Raw genomic sequence first — 14,467 nt, 5'->3', positions numbered from 1 at the left:
TGTGCTAATCATCTCTACAAACTCATAATTACATACAAGTAGATAAAGTAGAAACTAGATGCAAGGATGACAGTGCATGGATGAATATGGATCCTATAATCCACATGTGAACCCCTGACCAAACTTTTCTTAAGCCTTAGACACGTACTTCCCATGAATCTGGAGCCTAAGCTCTGATACCAACTTTGTCACTACCCAAATTATGGGCCAGACCGGCACTAAGACTTCGGTCAGCATAAGGCCTCCAAACCCCATAGTAAGCCTAACTGATTTTAGCCAAATCATAAAGCCCATATCTATAGCTTATTTTTAAGAAATCAACCAGATAGAGCCCGGGTATAAATTGGACTACCCAACAGGGAGTTTTAGCTCACCAGACCTATGATCATAAAATATATAAATTTGGCACCCTCATAATCTTCAACATAATAAATATATCAAATGGGAGCTCAACTCCTTGATCCAAGATATATATTTATCCCTTTCAACCACACATGCATAAATATAAGTTTATAATTTCAAAACAAATAATCTTTTACAATCCCACGCTAAATATAATATTCCTAGTACATGCGGAGTTCTAAATTTTTAATCAAGAAAACAAAGTACAAGGAACAGCTACTGATAAACCTGCGAGAAAGGAAGCAAGTTATTTTGAAAATGAAATCCAAAGGAAGCAAGTTATTTTGAAAATGAAATCCAAAGGAAGCAAGTTATTTTGAAAATGAAATCCTCCTGTAGCCTAAAAAAATAAGATAAACAGGAGTGAGCGTTCGACTCATTGAGTAAGATATTGATTTTAAATATAATTTCTATAACTATCTAGAGTTAATGCATCCCTAAGGATGAAATACAGCATATATCAATATATTCAACTAAGTTCAAACAATATTCATAAAAAGAATAATTTAGAGCACTCACACACCCGTGTGTCTCATCAATGAAATATATATATGAGAGCTGATCTCCTACACAGTTCTCTTAATTCTAAACTTTGTCAGCGAGATTAACTCGAACCGAACTTTCTCTTAATAATCCAAATGTGAGGGTCAGCGAGATCAACTCAAAGCCATACTCACCCCGACTTATCACAAAAAGGGCTGGGCCCCGAGCGAGACTAGCTCAAGCCGATCTGCCTTTTCTACCCATATCCAGTACTACATCTCATGCACGCTAACACACACACATAGCTCCAAATTACCCTAAGGCGATACCCACATCAATTTCATCAAACGATAATGCAACACAAAGTGTGCCTATAATAGCTATACACATATAATTATAAGTAAATGCATGAGCATGCCTTGTATATATAATAATATTGAAATTATAAATAAAATCAATATCTACTCACAGTATATTGGAGACTACTAGGATGGCTGAGTGGAGGAAGATGGCTGTCTATGCTCATCTAAATAATTATATTAATGAATTTGTCAGCTTTAATACATAATAAAAACTTAGAGAGTCAAAAGACATCCTAATATATACTAGAAATCTGATAGAGTTTTCTCTATGCCTAAGATCTATTCAACCTGTAGAGTGGTTCAAATCACACTTCTAAATTACAAGTACCACATCCACATCTTATCAACATCATATAAGCCCTCCTGGGCCCTCCAAACTAGGCAAAATTCAAAAAATCAGAAAATTCAGTTATAGCCCATAAAATTGGCATTTTGCTAAAACCATTCAAACTAGCTCTAAAAATTCTAAAATTTTGCCCAGCGATCCTTAACAATACTATAAGACTATTGCAAAAGGAATTATAATTTTCTAATCGCCTATGAATATTTTATGAATTTTTATTCTAAACTCGATACTATGTAAATAAAGAAATTTAGAGTTTGGGTTTACTTACGCCGATTCTAATACTTTAAATGCATCCGAGGTGTCTACAAATGTGGCAAAGGCTGTAATTTTGACCCTTTTCCAAAGTAGCTCCGGTAGCTCTTCTGTCCAGCCCGAAAATGTAGATCCGAGCCCCGGTGAAATTTCTACCAAATAAAGGTACCTACGTGAAGCTCACATTACTAGGAGTTAGAATATAATTTTTATGAAATTAAATAAGCTCATTTAAGGCTCGAAAAAACACTGTGAAGTCTATGGGACCTATCAAATTTTCGGTATCAGAAAATTTTGAAATTTATATTGGGGCAGTGGCTTGCGGCGAGGAGGCTCCCTGGTGGTGCGCTGGCAAGCTGGGGAGGAGGGGAAGGTGGTGGTCGACGGTGGGGAGGAGAGAGGAGAGAGAAAATGAAGAGAGAAGGGAGAGGGGTCCGGTGTGCGAGGTAGGAAGAAGGAAAGAAAAAGATGGATCGGTTCGATTCAAGATATCGGAATTAGATTTTTACTCTGCCCTGTGACCCAAAATGAGGCCTAAAATTTCTGAAAAAATTATAGAAAACTCAAAAAAATTTGTGAAGTCTAAATATATTTTTAGATATATCACGTAGTCTTTAAATTAATTTTTAAAAATAGATAAAATTTATTGTCTTAAGAAAATCAAAATCGATTTTAAAATTTAGAAAATTTCAAATAAATTTTCATAATATTTAAAACAATAAAATATTATAATTTTCATATAAAATAATTATTTAAAAATTTAGATTGTTATAAATATATGTATAAAAAAATTAAATAAGCATTTTAATTAATTATATCATAAATTAATTAAAATTTTATTATTATAGTAAGTACAAATTTATTCAAATTAAATTAAATAAATAAGAAATTTTAATTTAAAATTAATTTAATACTAATAACTTATTTTATTTAAAATATAATTAAAAATTAAATTAAAAAATAAAAATTATAAATTATATATACATAGTATGTATAGTATACTAGTTAATTGAAAAGGCAAAGAAGAAGAATGGGTGTGCTGTGGGTGTTTCAAATTGAGCGACCACATTCGTTGGGTGAATAAAGGTGAAAAAGAAATAATAAAATTTAATTGAGTTGATTTAAAGTTTAATTAATATATTATTAAATATATATTAATTATATTATAAAGTAATAATTTTTAAAAATAATATATATCATTCAAAATAATAATTTAATATATTTTATACATAATCATTTAACACAACTGATTAAATTTTTAATATGTAAATTATTTAAAAAAAAAGTCAAATTTTTAGTTAATAATAATATTGATGTGATTGATTACGGAAAATCCGAATCAGAACTGTAGGTACCCGTGTACCCAATCGATTAACCGGATTAGGCACCAAGTCAACGAAGCAGATAAATGTGGTAATAAAAAATCCCCGATACCTCACCAGGATAGAATTACGTTGCAACATCTCCATACGCGGAGCATTCAGAACCAGGTAGTCAATGCCTGATATCTTGTTAGAGATATTCTCCAACGGCCACAAAGACGGATAAAATCAATGCCTGATGCCAACAGTCTCACCTCTCTTTTAGCATGTCCGTACTCTTTAGACCCACGGCAAGAACAAATATTTTATAATAAAAATATTTAAAATAAAATTTTTATAATAATAATTTTTATATCAATAAAAAAATAAACTTTAATAATTAAAATTTTGCACCCAAATAAATAAAAAAAATTTTATATAAGTTTTTAGAATATAAAAGATAATAAAATAAAGTTAAATCATCTAAATCAACACTAATAAAATATATTATTTATACTGTTTATTACACAAAATTTGGTCCATTAATACAGAGCAACTATCTGAATTCTGACCACCAAATTATAATAATCAAATTGTTAATATCATTCTCAAAAGAAGAAATCACATGATATTCAAAAGGAACAGAAAGTAAAAATGACTTTACATTTCAAATTAAAATATTGATGTACATCTCCAGCAGGTGATGAAATTAGGGGGGCAAAACCAACTACAAAATGATTTTCACGTTAATGATAATGATTCAATGTGATCAAACTTTTCCTAGACAAATTCTGACATATATCATATCATGTATACAGTAACCAATAACAAGCACAAGCATTGCCTCCTCAAAATGAGAATAGTTTGTTGTCTATGTCTATGTGCTAGAAAAACTTCATTTTCCCCTTGACCGAAGCCTTTGCCAATTCTATGCGACACAATGCTTGCTGTTTTCCTGTCAATCCAGAACATGATCCAGTGGCAGTGGCGCCCAAAGTAATAGCAAAGTAAAGATAGATGGTGCAAAGGAAAGCCAAAAGAACCAAAGCTGTTAAGAGGAAACGGTGCCTTTGAATGAGTGTTGACCAACTACCCAACTCATCCCGCGGGAATTGTTTCCGGAAAGATGGTGATCTCCGATGAGGAGATGATAAGATGTTATCCAGAACCATAGCCTTTTAAACTGAACCTCCTTGGCCAACCTGAAATATCAGGTTTAATCTGCGTTGAGATTGACAAGGAAAAAAACAATTGAAACAAAATTTTATAATTCGCAATTGACAGGAAATCAAAATTCGGATTATTATTAGTTAAAAATACAACACAATGCAAGGTTTTTATTTCATGGAAAGTTTCAAAGTTGCAAGTTTTTTTAATCTCTGCATCCAGGAGTGATTTTCAATTTTCAAAAACTAGCAAACTAATAGCTTGCTCTGAATTCAAAACCACGGGAACAAAGACAACTTATCGTAGATACCTTGCGTAAGCATCATCAAGTAACTGGAATATAAACAAAATCACATTCCTGGAAGCCTTCTGTAACGATCGGGCTCCAACCACTAGAGGAATTGTCCGCTTTTTGTCCCATAGGTGGAATGGAGAACTTCCGAGGAGGTCACCCATCCTAGGATTTCTCTCAAGCAAGCACGCTTAACCCTGAAGTTCTTCTAAGGCGCCTCTAGTGATTAGTTCCCCATTTTATATATCATTACTTTTTGAATCCAAGACCAACTCCGTGCTTTGCCGATGTGGTATTTGTTTAGGGACCTTTAAATAAAATTTCGGCAAAAATAAATATAGACAAAAATCTTAACTAGTTTTCAAACTTCAATTAAATGTTTTTAATTTCTACCAAACGCTCACCACTTTCAAAAAGTATGAAAATGGTTTTAAAATCTCTTGTAGGGTACTTAATGAGTTATCGGTAGGTGAAGTTCGGTAGTTCATTAGGTATTTTACGGGATCATATTATCCCTTACAGAAGGGTAAGGTATGACATGTTTTAATGGTATCAGAGCCGCTCGCGTGTCCTCTTGGGCGATAGTGGGGCAAACCTCAGCGAGGACGCTGAGTCCCAAAAAGGGGGGAGAAAGGTTCCTTAGGCAAATCCCACATCGGCAAAGCACGGAGTTGGTCTTGAGTTCAAAAAGTAATGATATATAAAATGGGGGAACTAATCACTAGAGGCGCCTTTTGGTAGAATGGCATGGAGAGTTGGAAGAACTTCAGGGTTAAGCGTGCTCGCTTGAGAGAAATCCTAGGATGGATGACCTCTTGGGAAGTTCTCCATTCCACCTATGGGACAAAACAGTGAAGCTTATGGCTAAAGCGGACAATTCCTCTAGTGGTTGGAGCCCGATCGTTACACCTTTAGCAACTATATTTCCCAAACTACAGATTACAGATGCCAAAAAAAAATATCATTGGCTTTAACATGCTAATAATTAAGAGATCCAGCTTAAGAAATGGAATGATGTCCTATCTTTTAAGCAACTAGAAAGAGTTGATAAATTCAGGAGAATCAGCCATCGTCAAGCTATCCTTGCTAAGTACAGCTTCAGCTGAAACAAAGGGCTTAAGCAGGGACAGTTTAAACAACCTTAAGCAAAGCGAATCAATCAACAATATTACAGAGCTTCAAGGGCTGCTGTTAAAGTTTAAGACAATCAGAAGAGACCATTTATAATTCATTAATGACTTCTACAAAAGTAGAGAACAAGACTTGTGTATGTCTAGCAAATGCTGAGACCCTAGCATGCAGGCCATTTATGGAATGCTGACAGTTAACCAACTTTGATTCCCAAGTAAACACCCACAGAAAAGTATCATAAGAGGGACTTGAAAAGCACAAAACACATATTTCAGATTTTTTATTATCAGTACACATACTGTTTAAGAAACTAAAATCCAATATCTATGCAAACCAAAGAGCATGAACAGAAAAACCACAGAAGATGAGCACCTTCAAGTTAACAAGAAGTGCATAATTTAAGGGGGAAAATATGGCCCAGGAAAAAACTGTTTACTAGTAAAACCAATAATGTAAGTAGAAAGGAAGAGGCATAAAAAGCCACAGGAAAGTAACAAACAACTTTTATGTTTCAAAAATAAAACCCAAATAGACTAAATTAATTCCTCTTTATCCTTGGCAAATGGTCCAAAGTGTGTAGTTCTGATTGTTCAAGCAGTAGAAAGGAAATAAACAATATTTAGGCGATTTTAAAAGGCAAAATGGCATAAAATTTTATGGATCAAATTTAAACCTAGCAATTTCCCTTTTTCCCATTGCAGGGATTTATCCTTCTGAAATCTATGAAATTCAACCATATTATCTATGGCCTGGAAACCTTTTCACAGAACAATCTATCCACTAGGTGCATACATAAAAGATTGGCCATTCTGCAATTTAATTGCTTAAATAATAACGGGTAGCTAAGTAAGCCCCACATTCATATTAACAAAAAGCTAAGATTTTGACCTCTCAGCTACAACCAAGCCCAATTCCTGATTTTAGATCTCTCTCTCTCTCTCTCTCTCTCTCTCTCTCTCTCTCTCTCTCTCTCTTTCTAGTAGAGATCATAAATTGGTTTCATTTCACTCAAAATCTAAGAGAAACCACAGTGCAAGAAACAATCAAACACTTTTCATAATCAAACCCAGATAGCCAAAAATCACATTCAAACTCGCACATACACATCAAGATAAAAAAAGAAAAAAAAAAAAAAGAAGAAGAAGAAGAACAAAAAGCAGAAAACCAGAGTGAATTTGCTCAGATCTGAATGAAGGAAACAAAGATAGTGAAAGGGACTTACAATGAGAGAAAGGATCAATATTTTCCTTTTTCCTTATTCTTCCTTTGGTTTCTGCGCAATTTGGTGGAGGTGGGAACTAAAATTTTCTGTAATTGCGTATTCTCCGTGTGTCTCGGCTGTGATAGGAAAGTTTTGGCGGGGCAGACCATCCACGCTATTAAAGACTAGGCCAACGGAAAGCGAGATCAAGTTTTAAGATTAGGGAGACTCCAAAAATGCCTTTACTTTTAACAAAATAAATCCTATTTTATTAATAATAATTTTATTTTTAATATTAGTAATTATTATAAATTAGCGAATAAATTTTATATATATCCATAATTTATAATCTTAAAGAGGGAGAGAATTTATAAACTGATTAAAATATTTTTATAAATTTATATTATTTAAAAATTAATTAATAATATAAATTAAAATATTATTTTAAAATTATCCATATGTGCAGACGGACAGATTTAGGATGGGCCAAGGGGGCACTTGCCCCAATGACCCCACAGATTTCTTTTTAACATATTTAAAAAAATTAGATATATATTTCAATAATTATTTTTTTTACTTATTATCATCCAAATATTCTCATAAAATTCAATCATTTATATTTTACATAAAATGTTTTAAAAATATAATATGTTATTATAATTATTAGAATTTCTTTTTAGGTCTTTATTCTTTCTATCATTGAAGATGGAGATATATCATTATATTTATTATTCTAAATTAAATCTAAAAATAAAATTGATAAGAATTAAATTCAAAAAATTGATATTATAAAAATTGAAATACACCAGATTAAATTTATTTTATTATTTTGATAAATCATGATTGTTTATCAATAATTAAAATTTGAACTATATTGTATCAAATCATATTAAATTTTATAGACTAAAAAAACTAAAACTAAAATTAATTTTATAAATGTTTATTTTATAATTTTTTAGATATATTGTCGCAAGGAGTTTTGCGGTCGCCTGGACGAACCCTTACCGAAGTGGGAAAGAGTAAGGAGTCGCCACTTTAGTTTTGAGGGAAACTAAGGAAAACCATTTGTGAAGATAAATTGAAATGAAACCACTTCAAGACAGAGATTCTAGGTTCGGGGTCCGTAAACGGGTGGGGAAGGTGTTAGGCACCCCACCTCGTCCCTTAATAAGGGTAAGTAGATTTAACTTCGCATTCTTTATAAATTAGTTAGGAGGGCTTGAATGGAAATGTTAATCCTTTTAACAAAAAGGAATATTTGATTTTTCACTAATTCGGATTACCCAGATACATAAGTAAATGAGACAACCTTAGTGAGTTACTGTTGTATGTTAGTTTTGTTTGAAGGGCTGTTTTGTTAGAATTCAATTTTGGGGATTGGATGGGACTTTCCTCCGATCTTTTTTAAATGTTTATTAAAGTTTTAGATTGAGAATCGGATAAGAACTCTCCTCCGATCTCTTTCAAGTATTTATTTTAAATTTTAAATTGAGAACCGGATAAGAACTCTCCTCTGATCTCTTTTAAGTTATTTGTTAAAATTTTAGGTGAGAATCGGATAAGAACTCTCCTCCGATCTCTTTAATATTTATTAATTTTAAATTGAGAACCGAATAAGAACTCTCCTCCGATCTCTTTTGAGTATTTTGATGGGGATCGGATAAGGACTTTTCCGACCTCTTGAAAATCTTACATATTGTGGGAGCCTAAGGTTAAGGGTTTTGACATTCGAAGATACCGAGGACCAGAAAGAAGGTTCCTTTTTAATTCTTTGGCACCTCGGAATTAGACAGGGGACATTAAACCGAATTTTACCGACCTCCTGAGTGGTCGCCTAACCACTACCCTATCTGTTCCATTTTACTTATCTGAGATTTGATTTTTATTCTGCCTTATGGCATTATGCCGGATCGCCTTCTACGTCAGCCTAGTGATTCAATTTTGCTATTTCCCTGACGTGTTATTTAGACCCTCTTTTTTAAAGAGACCCTTAAAATACAGTTACCTATGTTTTATCCAACCACTTATGCGCTACTAGGGACTAGAAGACTTGCATTTAGGAATAACAAAGATTAACGAAAAGAATGGACTGATCACTAAAGAAGTACACTCGGGAATAACATTTTTTTAGGTTTTTTAGCACAATATGAACTTGGAGAAAATTACATACATAAAAAGAACAATGGAAATGCGTAAAATAAAAAACAAACACTTAATAAAAACGGCAATATGAGCACTTACCTGTAAGGAGCCAAATCTATTGAAATAACTACGAGATCACAAATAGCAATAAGATTGCGAGTTGATAGCCGGGAGGCTAAGGTTCGCCTTGGAACAAAGAGTGCTTCTCTAAATGCAATTGAGTCAGAATTGTACCCGAGTTTAAAAGAGATTGAGCATGGACGATGGAAGAGAAAATTAAGATAACAAGGAAATGAAAATGTGAGCGTTACGGGATAATGAACGAGCCGAAAATGGAGTTTCGGTGTTCAAAATCTTTTTAAGAAGACACTTCAGAAAACTGGTTCCAAAAGTTCTTCTTATGAAAGCAGAGTAACGATCTGAATTAAATTTCAGAGTTCTTCCGCTATAGTAACAACCTTCTTTTTTTTCTCCCCCTTGAACAGTTTTTTATGCAGGTATTTATAGGGACCGGGTGCTTCCCGCGAAGGGTCAGGATCTATCTTGAGGGAGATGGAGGGTCAAGATTTTAAAGGACATGATCGGATGCTTGAGAATTAAAGAGAATTAAAATGAACGGCTGAAATCCTCTCCAGAATATTTGTCCTTTTCCCCTTCTCATCTGACGGTTCCAAACTTTGCTGACCTGGGCGATCCAAGGACTGGGAATGAAAGGCGCTGGCCTTGTCGTCTTCCTCTTTGATCCAAGGGCTCCTGGCTCGTCCTTACAAGTGGGATCAACGGTGGCGATTGAGACGTACAGGACTGTCATGACATACTCGCACTGCATTGCGGGCGATTCTCAAGCGTGCGGTGGAGATCTCGTCTGCAACGCTTTAACTACCTCGGCTCTGATTCTGGCGACAGTTATTGGGATTTGTCTTATTCTCTTTGCCTTTCGATCTCTCCTCTTTTTTGATCTTCTTAACACGCTCCTTTTTCGATCTTTCATACCGGTCTCCCATCTTCCGATCTCTATTATTCCAATCCTTCCCTTAATCAGGCCTGGTCCGGTCAAAGCATTAATTCCCCTCGATTCCCGAAGTGTCCGCTTCGTTTTCTGCTTAGCAATAAATGCCCGATTTTCCCCTATATATACCCCTGACAGAAGAGACTTTCCTTATTCGATTTTCCTCTCTTCCTTCTTACTTTCCTGTTCTAGCCGCTCGTGAGAGTTCCGCCATGATTGTGGCTGTTGATCCCTTTCCGATGGACCGCTTTATTCCCCGATCGAAAATTTACGATCCCGGTGATCGAATAATCGTGATAACCTTATCTGATGATGGTGAGAGAACTGGACCAATTAACCGATCTGGATCGTGGACCTCGATCGTGCCGATCTCGAGTCGTTCGACCGGTATAATCGGCGAACCGATTTCGGCCGAGAAAACTGCTAATGTTCCGCCGACCCTTGGCGGTTGCTCTTCCAAGTTTATTCGGCTTCTCACCACATTGGGTGTTCCGACAGCGGCTTTCCTCCACATTGGGTGTTCCGACAGCGACTCGGTTCGGGTCGATGACACCCTTTGGATCAGTCACAATCTAGGCTTTGACATAGGCCCTTTAGATAGGATGTTCTGCTGATCTTTAGAGATCGGCCTTTTGATGTAATCAGATCTTTAATGTAATCCGATCTTGAGATCGCCCAAATGATGTAATCTGACTTTTTGGAAATGTAATCCGATCTCTTGAGATCGCCCAAATGATGTAATCCGATCTTTTGGAAATAAAGATTTTATTTTGTCGATTATCATCTTATTATTATTGCATTGATTATTTTCCGATCTCTGATGTGCTTATCCGATCTGGTTCCTAACTGACCAACCCTTAACTGATCCGCTCTCCCAAACATTCGCCTTAATTAACCGATCTCCAACCAGCCGATCTTTAATTAGCCGTTCTCTTTATGGAATTTTGGAATATTCGAGAGACGTGTCAGAACAGCTGGCGAGTCCCGCTAACCGATGCGCTGCCTGGAACCTCGTGAGCATTAAATGCTCGGACGAGTATAAATAGGAGTGGGGGTTAGCCAGTTGCTCTCTTACGTCCTTTTCAGCACCTCGCGAGCGACTTCAAAATTCTCTCGATTTTTCAAGCTCTTCCGACACCGATCAAGCTCCGGTAAGGGTTTTGATCCTTCTTTTACTTTAAATTCTTTACTTCCTTTGAAAATGAGCGGCGCCGAAGGTTAGAGAGCGGCAAGCCCCCTTTCCGTTCACGTTTCATGGTCATCGGATGAAGTAGAGGTGGTTGGGCCAAGCGTGCGACCCGAACCTCCTAGGTTCTCGGTTCCAGCTCAGGGGCAAGCATCATCATCAAGGCACGCGCCTTCTTCAGGGAGAGAGAACCTTCCTATGGACGAGCTGCCGTCAATCTTGCAAGAAACCGACCTGCAATCGTTCAGCCAGGAGTATAACATCCGGCCCGATTCATATGAACTCATCCGGTGTCACGGCAATCACCGAGCCGATCACTTCTTTAAAGAGAACGATATGATCATGGTTTACGAGGAACAATTAAAAGCCGGACTGCGGTTCCCTCTCGATGACTTCTTTAAAGAAGTTCTAAAATTTTTCCAAGTGTGCATCGCCCAAGTTCATCCGAACTCGTGGCGGATATTAGTAGCCTTCCGAGGCCTCTGCCGAGCTAAAGGATTCCGTCCTACGCCTAAAGTGTTCGCCGAACTGCATAGATTAACCCGTCGAAAGGACGGTTCTTCCAGCGAAGCCACATTGCGGGCTTTTCACCGACCGCTTCTTCCTGAAAAATTGGAAGAACCGCTTCTTCATTTTAAGCAAAATTCAACGGCTTTGAGGGTTTCTCAGAGTCGCTACACCAAGGCCCCTTAATTCCGAAGCGTCTCGTATTGAATAGGGAGGAAGGCCTGATGGTGATGGAGATGAAAGAACAGGCGAGCAGGGAGAAGTTCTCTTGCCTGGATGCAGTGACTGCCGAACTTCATCACTGGACAATGGAGTTGATCACCGGCCAAGATCGCGAGCTTCAGCTCTCTGACCTCGGCATCAGTATTTTCTACATCTCAGATCTCAGGACCTTAGCGATCTCACTGACCTCTTCTTTGTGCAGGTATGACAAGAGACGAAGCCTCCAAGGAGAACCGGAAGCGAAAGAGGGAGATCTCCCGGAAAGTACGGGAGATGAAGCGAGCCGAGGAAATGCAGACACCCAGGCATGAGCCCGGGGAAATACAAGAAAGCCCGCCTCAACCTTCGGGACCACCGATCGTAGAAGCTGTCCGATCTCCTCCTCGCCGAAAAGAGCTGCCTCTACCTCCTCCAGTTGCTCCAAGCACAGAAGGGGATCCTTCTCAACCTTCTGTGAGGCCCCTTTCTCGTGGCGCTCAAGTGTTGGTCACTTCCCTGGAGAAGAACCGGACTGTTCGGGAGAACCCGGGTTTTGCCAAAGTCTTGGGGCCTTCCATCTGCCTGCGGGAGGATTGGGACAGGCTGTCTCCGGATAACCTTGACGACATCCTGACCCGATCCATGAGTCTGAACGTAGAGTGCTTGGTGAATCAGCACATCGTCCGGGAAAAAGCTCACCGCCTGGGTAAGGAGGTTGAGAAGAAGAGTCAGGAAGTGGCTTCCCTCCGATCCCAACTCTCATCCGCTCGGGATTACATATGTGAAATTGAGGGGCGGATGAAGTACTATGAGGACAAGCTGGCCGAACAAGCTCATGTTCGGTGAACGGATCATGCTCTTGAGAAGTTCAGCGCCTCGCCAACGAATCGCTCACATCGCTCAACTTACTGAGGAGCTTAAGGCAAAAGAAGAAGAGATGGTGACAGGAGTGGCCGGTGCTTATGTGAATGCCCACAGAGATCTCCTGGCTGAGCTCAAGAAGCTTTACCCTGAGGAGGACTTCTCTTGGATGGCCAACCTGGCTCCCGAGGATGAAGGTGAGGAGAGTGAGGAGGAGGCTGAGGGTGAGAGGGGAGACGGACAAAATGTAGATCAGGCTGGGGGTGATCCTCCAGCTGAATAACTTGTACAAATTTTTGAAATGAAATGAAATGGAATGCCTCTTTTGTTCGATGAATGGTTGTGATCGGAAAATTTCTAAATTATTAAACACTTGATTGTCTGAGTATGTTGAGATAACTGAAAGTGATTATTAACCTAAGTGTGAGAGATCGGAAAACACAATGAGCATGAGATCGGTAGAGAACCAACGCTAAACGGGACTTGATTAAAATTGGAAATTTGGCTTGAACATTTAAGATCGGAATCATCATTAAACCGGAACGGAACCTTTGATTGTTCTTAAACTTTTGAAAGGGAGATCGGCAATAAAATTGGTAATAAAGATCTAGTGTCAGTTCAATTTCTTTTGTGAAAAGATATCAGGAATATACTTGACTGGTCAGGAGGTTCGACAATGGGTTTGAGAGATCGGTAAGTGACTTAATAGACCGGTAAGGCTTTAACTGATACGAGGGCTTAGCATTGATTCAATTCTCTGTGAAGAGAGATCGGAAATGTGGTTAAATGGCAAGGAGAGACTTAGTGCTGGGGATCGGTTTCGAAGTTTATTGATTCTGGGGATCAGTTTCAAAATTTATTGATTCTGGGGATCGGCCAAAATATGATGTCGACATATATTATATAATTTTAATATAATTAATTATATATTTATATATAACTAAATAGATCACATATTATAGTATATTTAAAATAATGAATGATATATATAATCTAATATTATATTTTATTTTTTTGATTTGTTGCACTTACAACGCATGTTTTTTAAATGCTAATATATAATACTACTATTTAATTTAAATAATTATTAAATCTTCTAGTAACTATTATATTTTTCTTTAATATTATTATATTAATCTTTTATTTTTTCTTTAATCATTTAAATTATATTCAAGATTGATAAATATTGTAATCTATATAACTAATTCATAAAAAAAGTAATAATTATTTTTATTATAATATTATTCGCCATTCAATGATTATATTAATGATTGTCGTTATTTAAATAAAAAATAATTATGTTTAATAATATAATATAATTATTTTAATTTAAATAATTGTTATTTTTTTAGTAGATTTTTTTATTTTCTTTATCTAAAGCTTATATCTTAGTAATTAATTAATAAAAAAAGTTATTATTTTTAACATAATATTTATTGTCATTCATTAACATAATTGTTATTATTTAGCATAAAAATAATTTAATTTAATACTAAAATTATAATTCAAGTTTATAAAATATGTAACATTATTTATTTAATTAAATTTAAATGTTTTTAATATTGTTTATTTACCGATCGTAATGACATTTTTATATTTCTATTTATTTATTTATTTTTATAAA

The 14,467-nt window shown here is 36.1% G+C and overlaps 1 protein-coding gene across 3 annotated transcripts; it reads right to left on the bottom strand.

Moving 5' to 3' along the window:
- Positions 1-3,785: 3,785 nt before the first annotated feature.
- LOC110644663 (uncharacterized) lies at positions 3,786-7,141 on the bottom strand. Of its 3 annotated transcripts, none has more exons than XM_058147892.1 (2): positions 6,959-7,141; positions 3,786-4,367 (listed from the first exon to the last, which is right to left on the bottom strand). In XM_058147892.1, the coding sequence occupies exon 2, from the start codon at positions 4,316-4,318 to the stop codon at positions 4,031-4,033; it is 288 nt and encodes a 95-aa protein (XP_058003875.1). In that variant the 5' UTR covers positions 4,319-4,367; positions 6,959-7,141; the 3' UTR covers positions 3,786-4,030. The 3 variants fall into 3 exon arrangements, with proteins under 3 accessions (XP_058003875.1, XP_058003874.1, XP_021653245.2); XM_058147891.1 differs by having other exon boundaries at positions 3,786-4,348; positions 6,959-7,137; XM_021797553.2 differs by lacking the exon at positions 6,959-7,141 and adding an exon at positions 4,624-4,692 and having other exon boundaries at positions 3,786-4,348.
- Positions 7,142-14,467: the final 7,326 nt, after the last annotated feature.

This window comes from Hevea brasiliensis, chromosome 1 (genome assembly GCF_030052815.1).
Source record: "Hevea brasiliensis isolate MT/VB/25A 57/8 chromosome 1, ASM3005281v1, whole genome shotgun sequence".
Lineage (NCBI taxonomy): Eukaryota > Viridiplantae > Streptophyta > Magnoliopsida > Malpighiales > Euphorbiaceae > Hevea > Hevea brasiliensis.
The sequence above is the reverse complement of the archived record's forward strand: the minus strand, read 5'-3'. Positions and strand labels throughout refer to the sequence as shown.

Coding starts and splice junctions, on each gene's coding strand:
- LOC110644663 (XM_058147892.1), bottom strand. CDS start 4,318: ATGGTTCTGGATAACATCTTATCATCTCCTCATCGGAGATCACCATCT.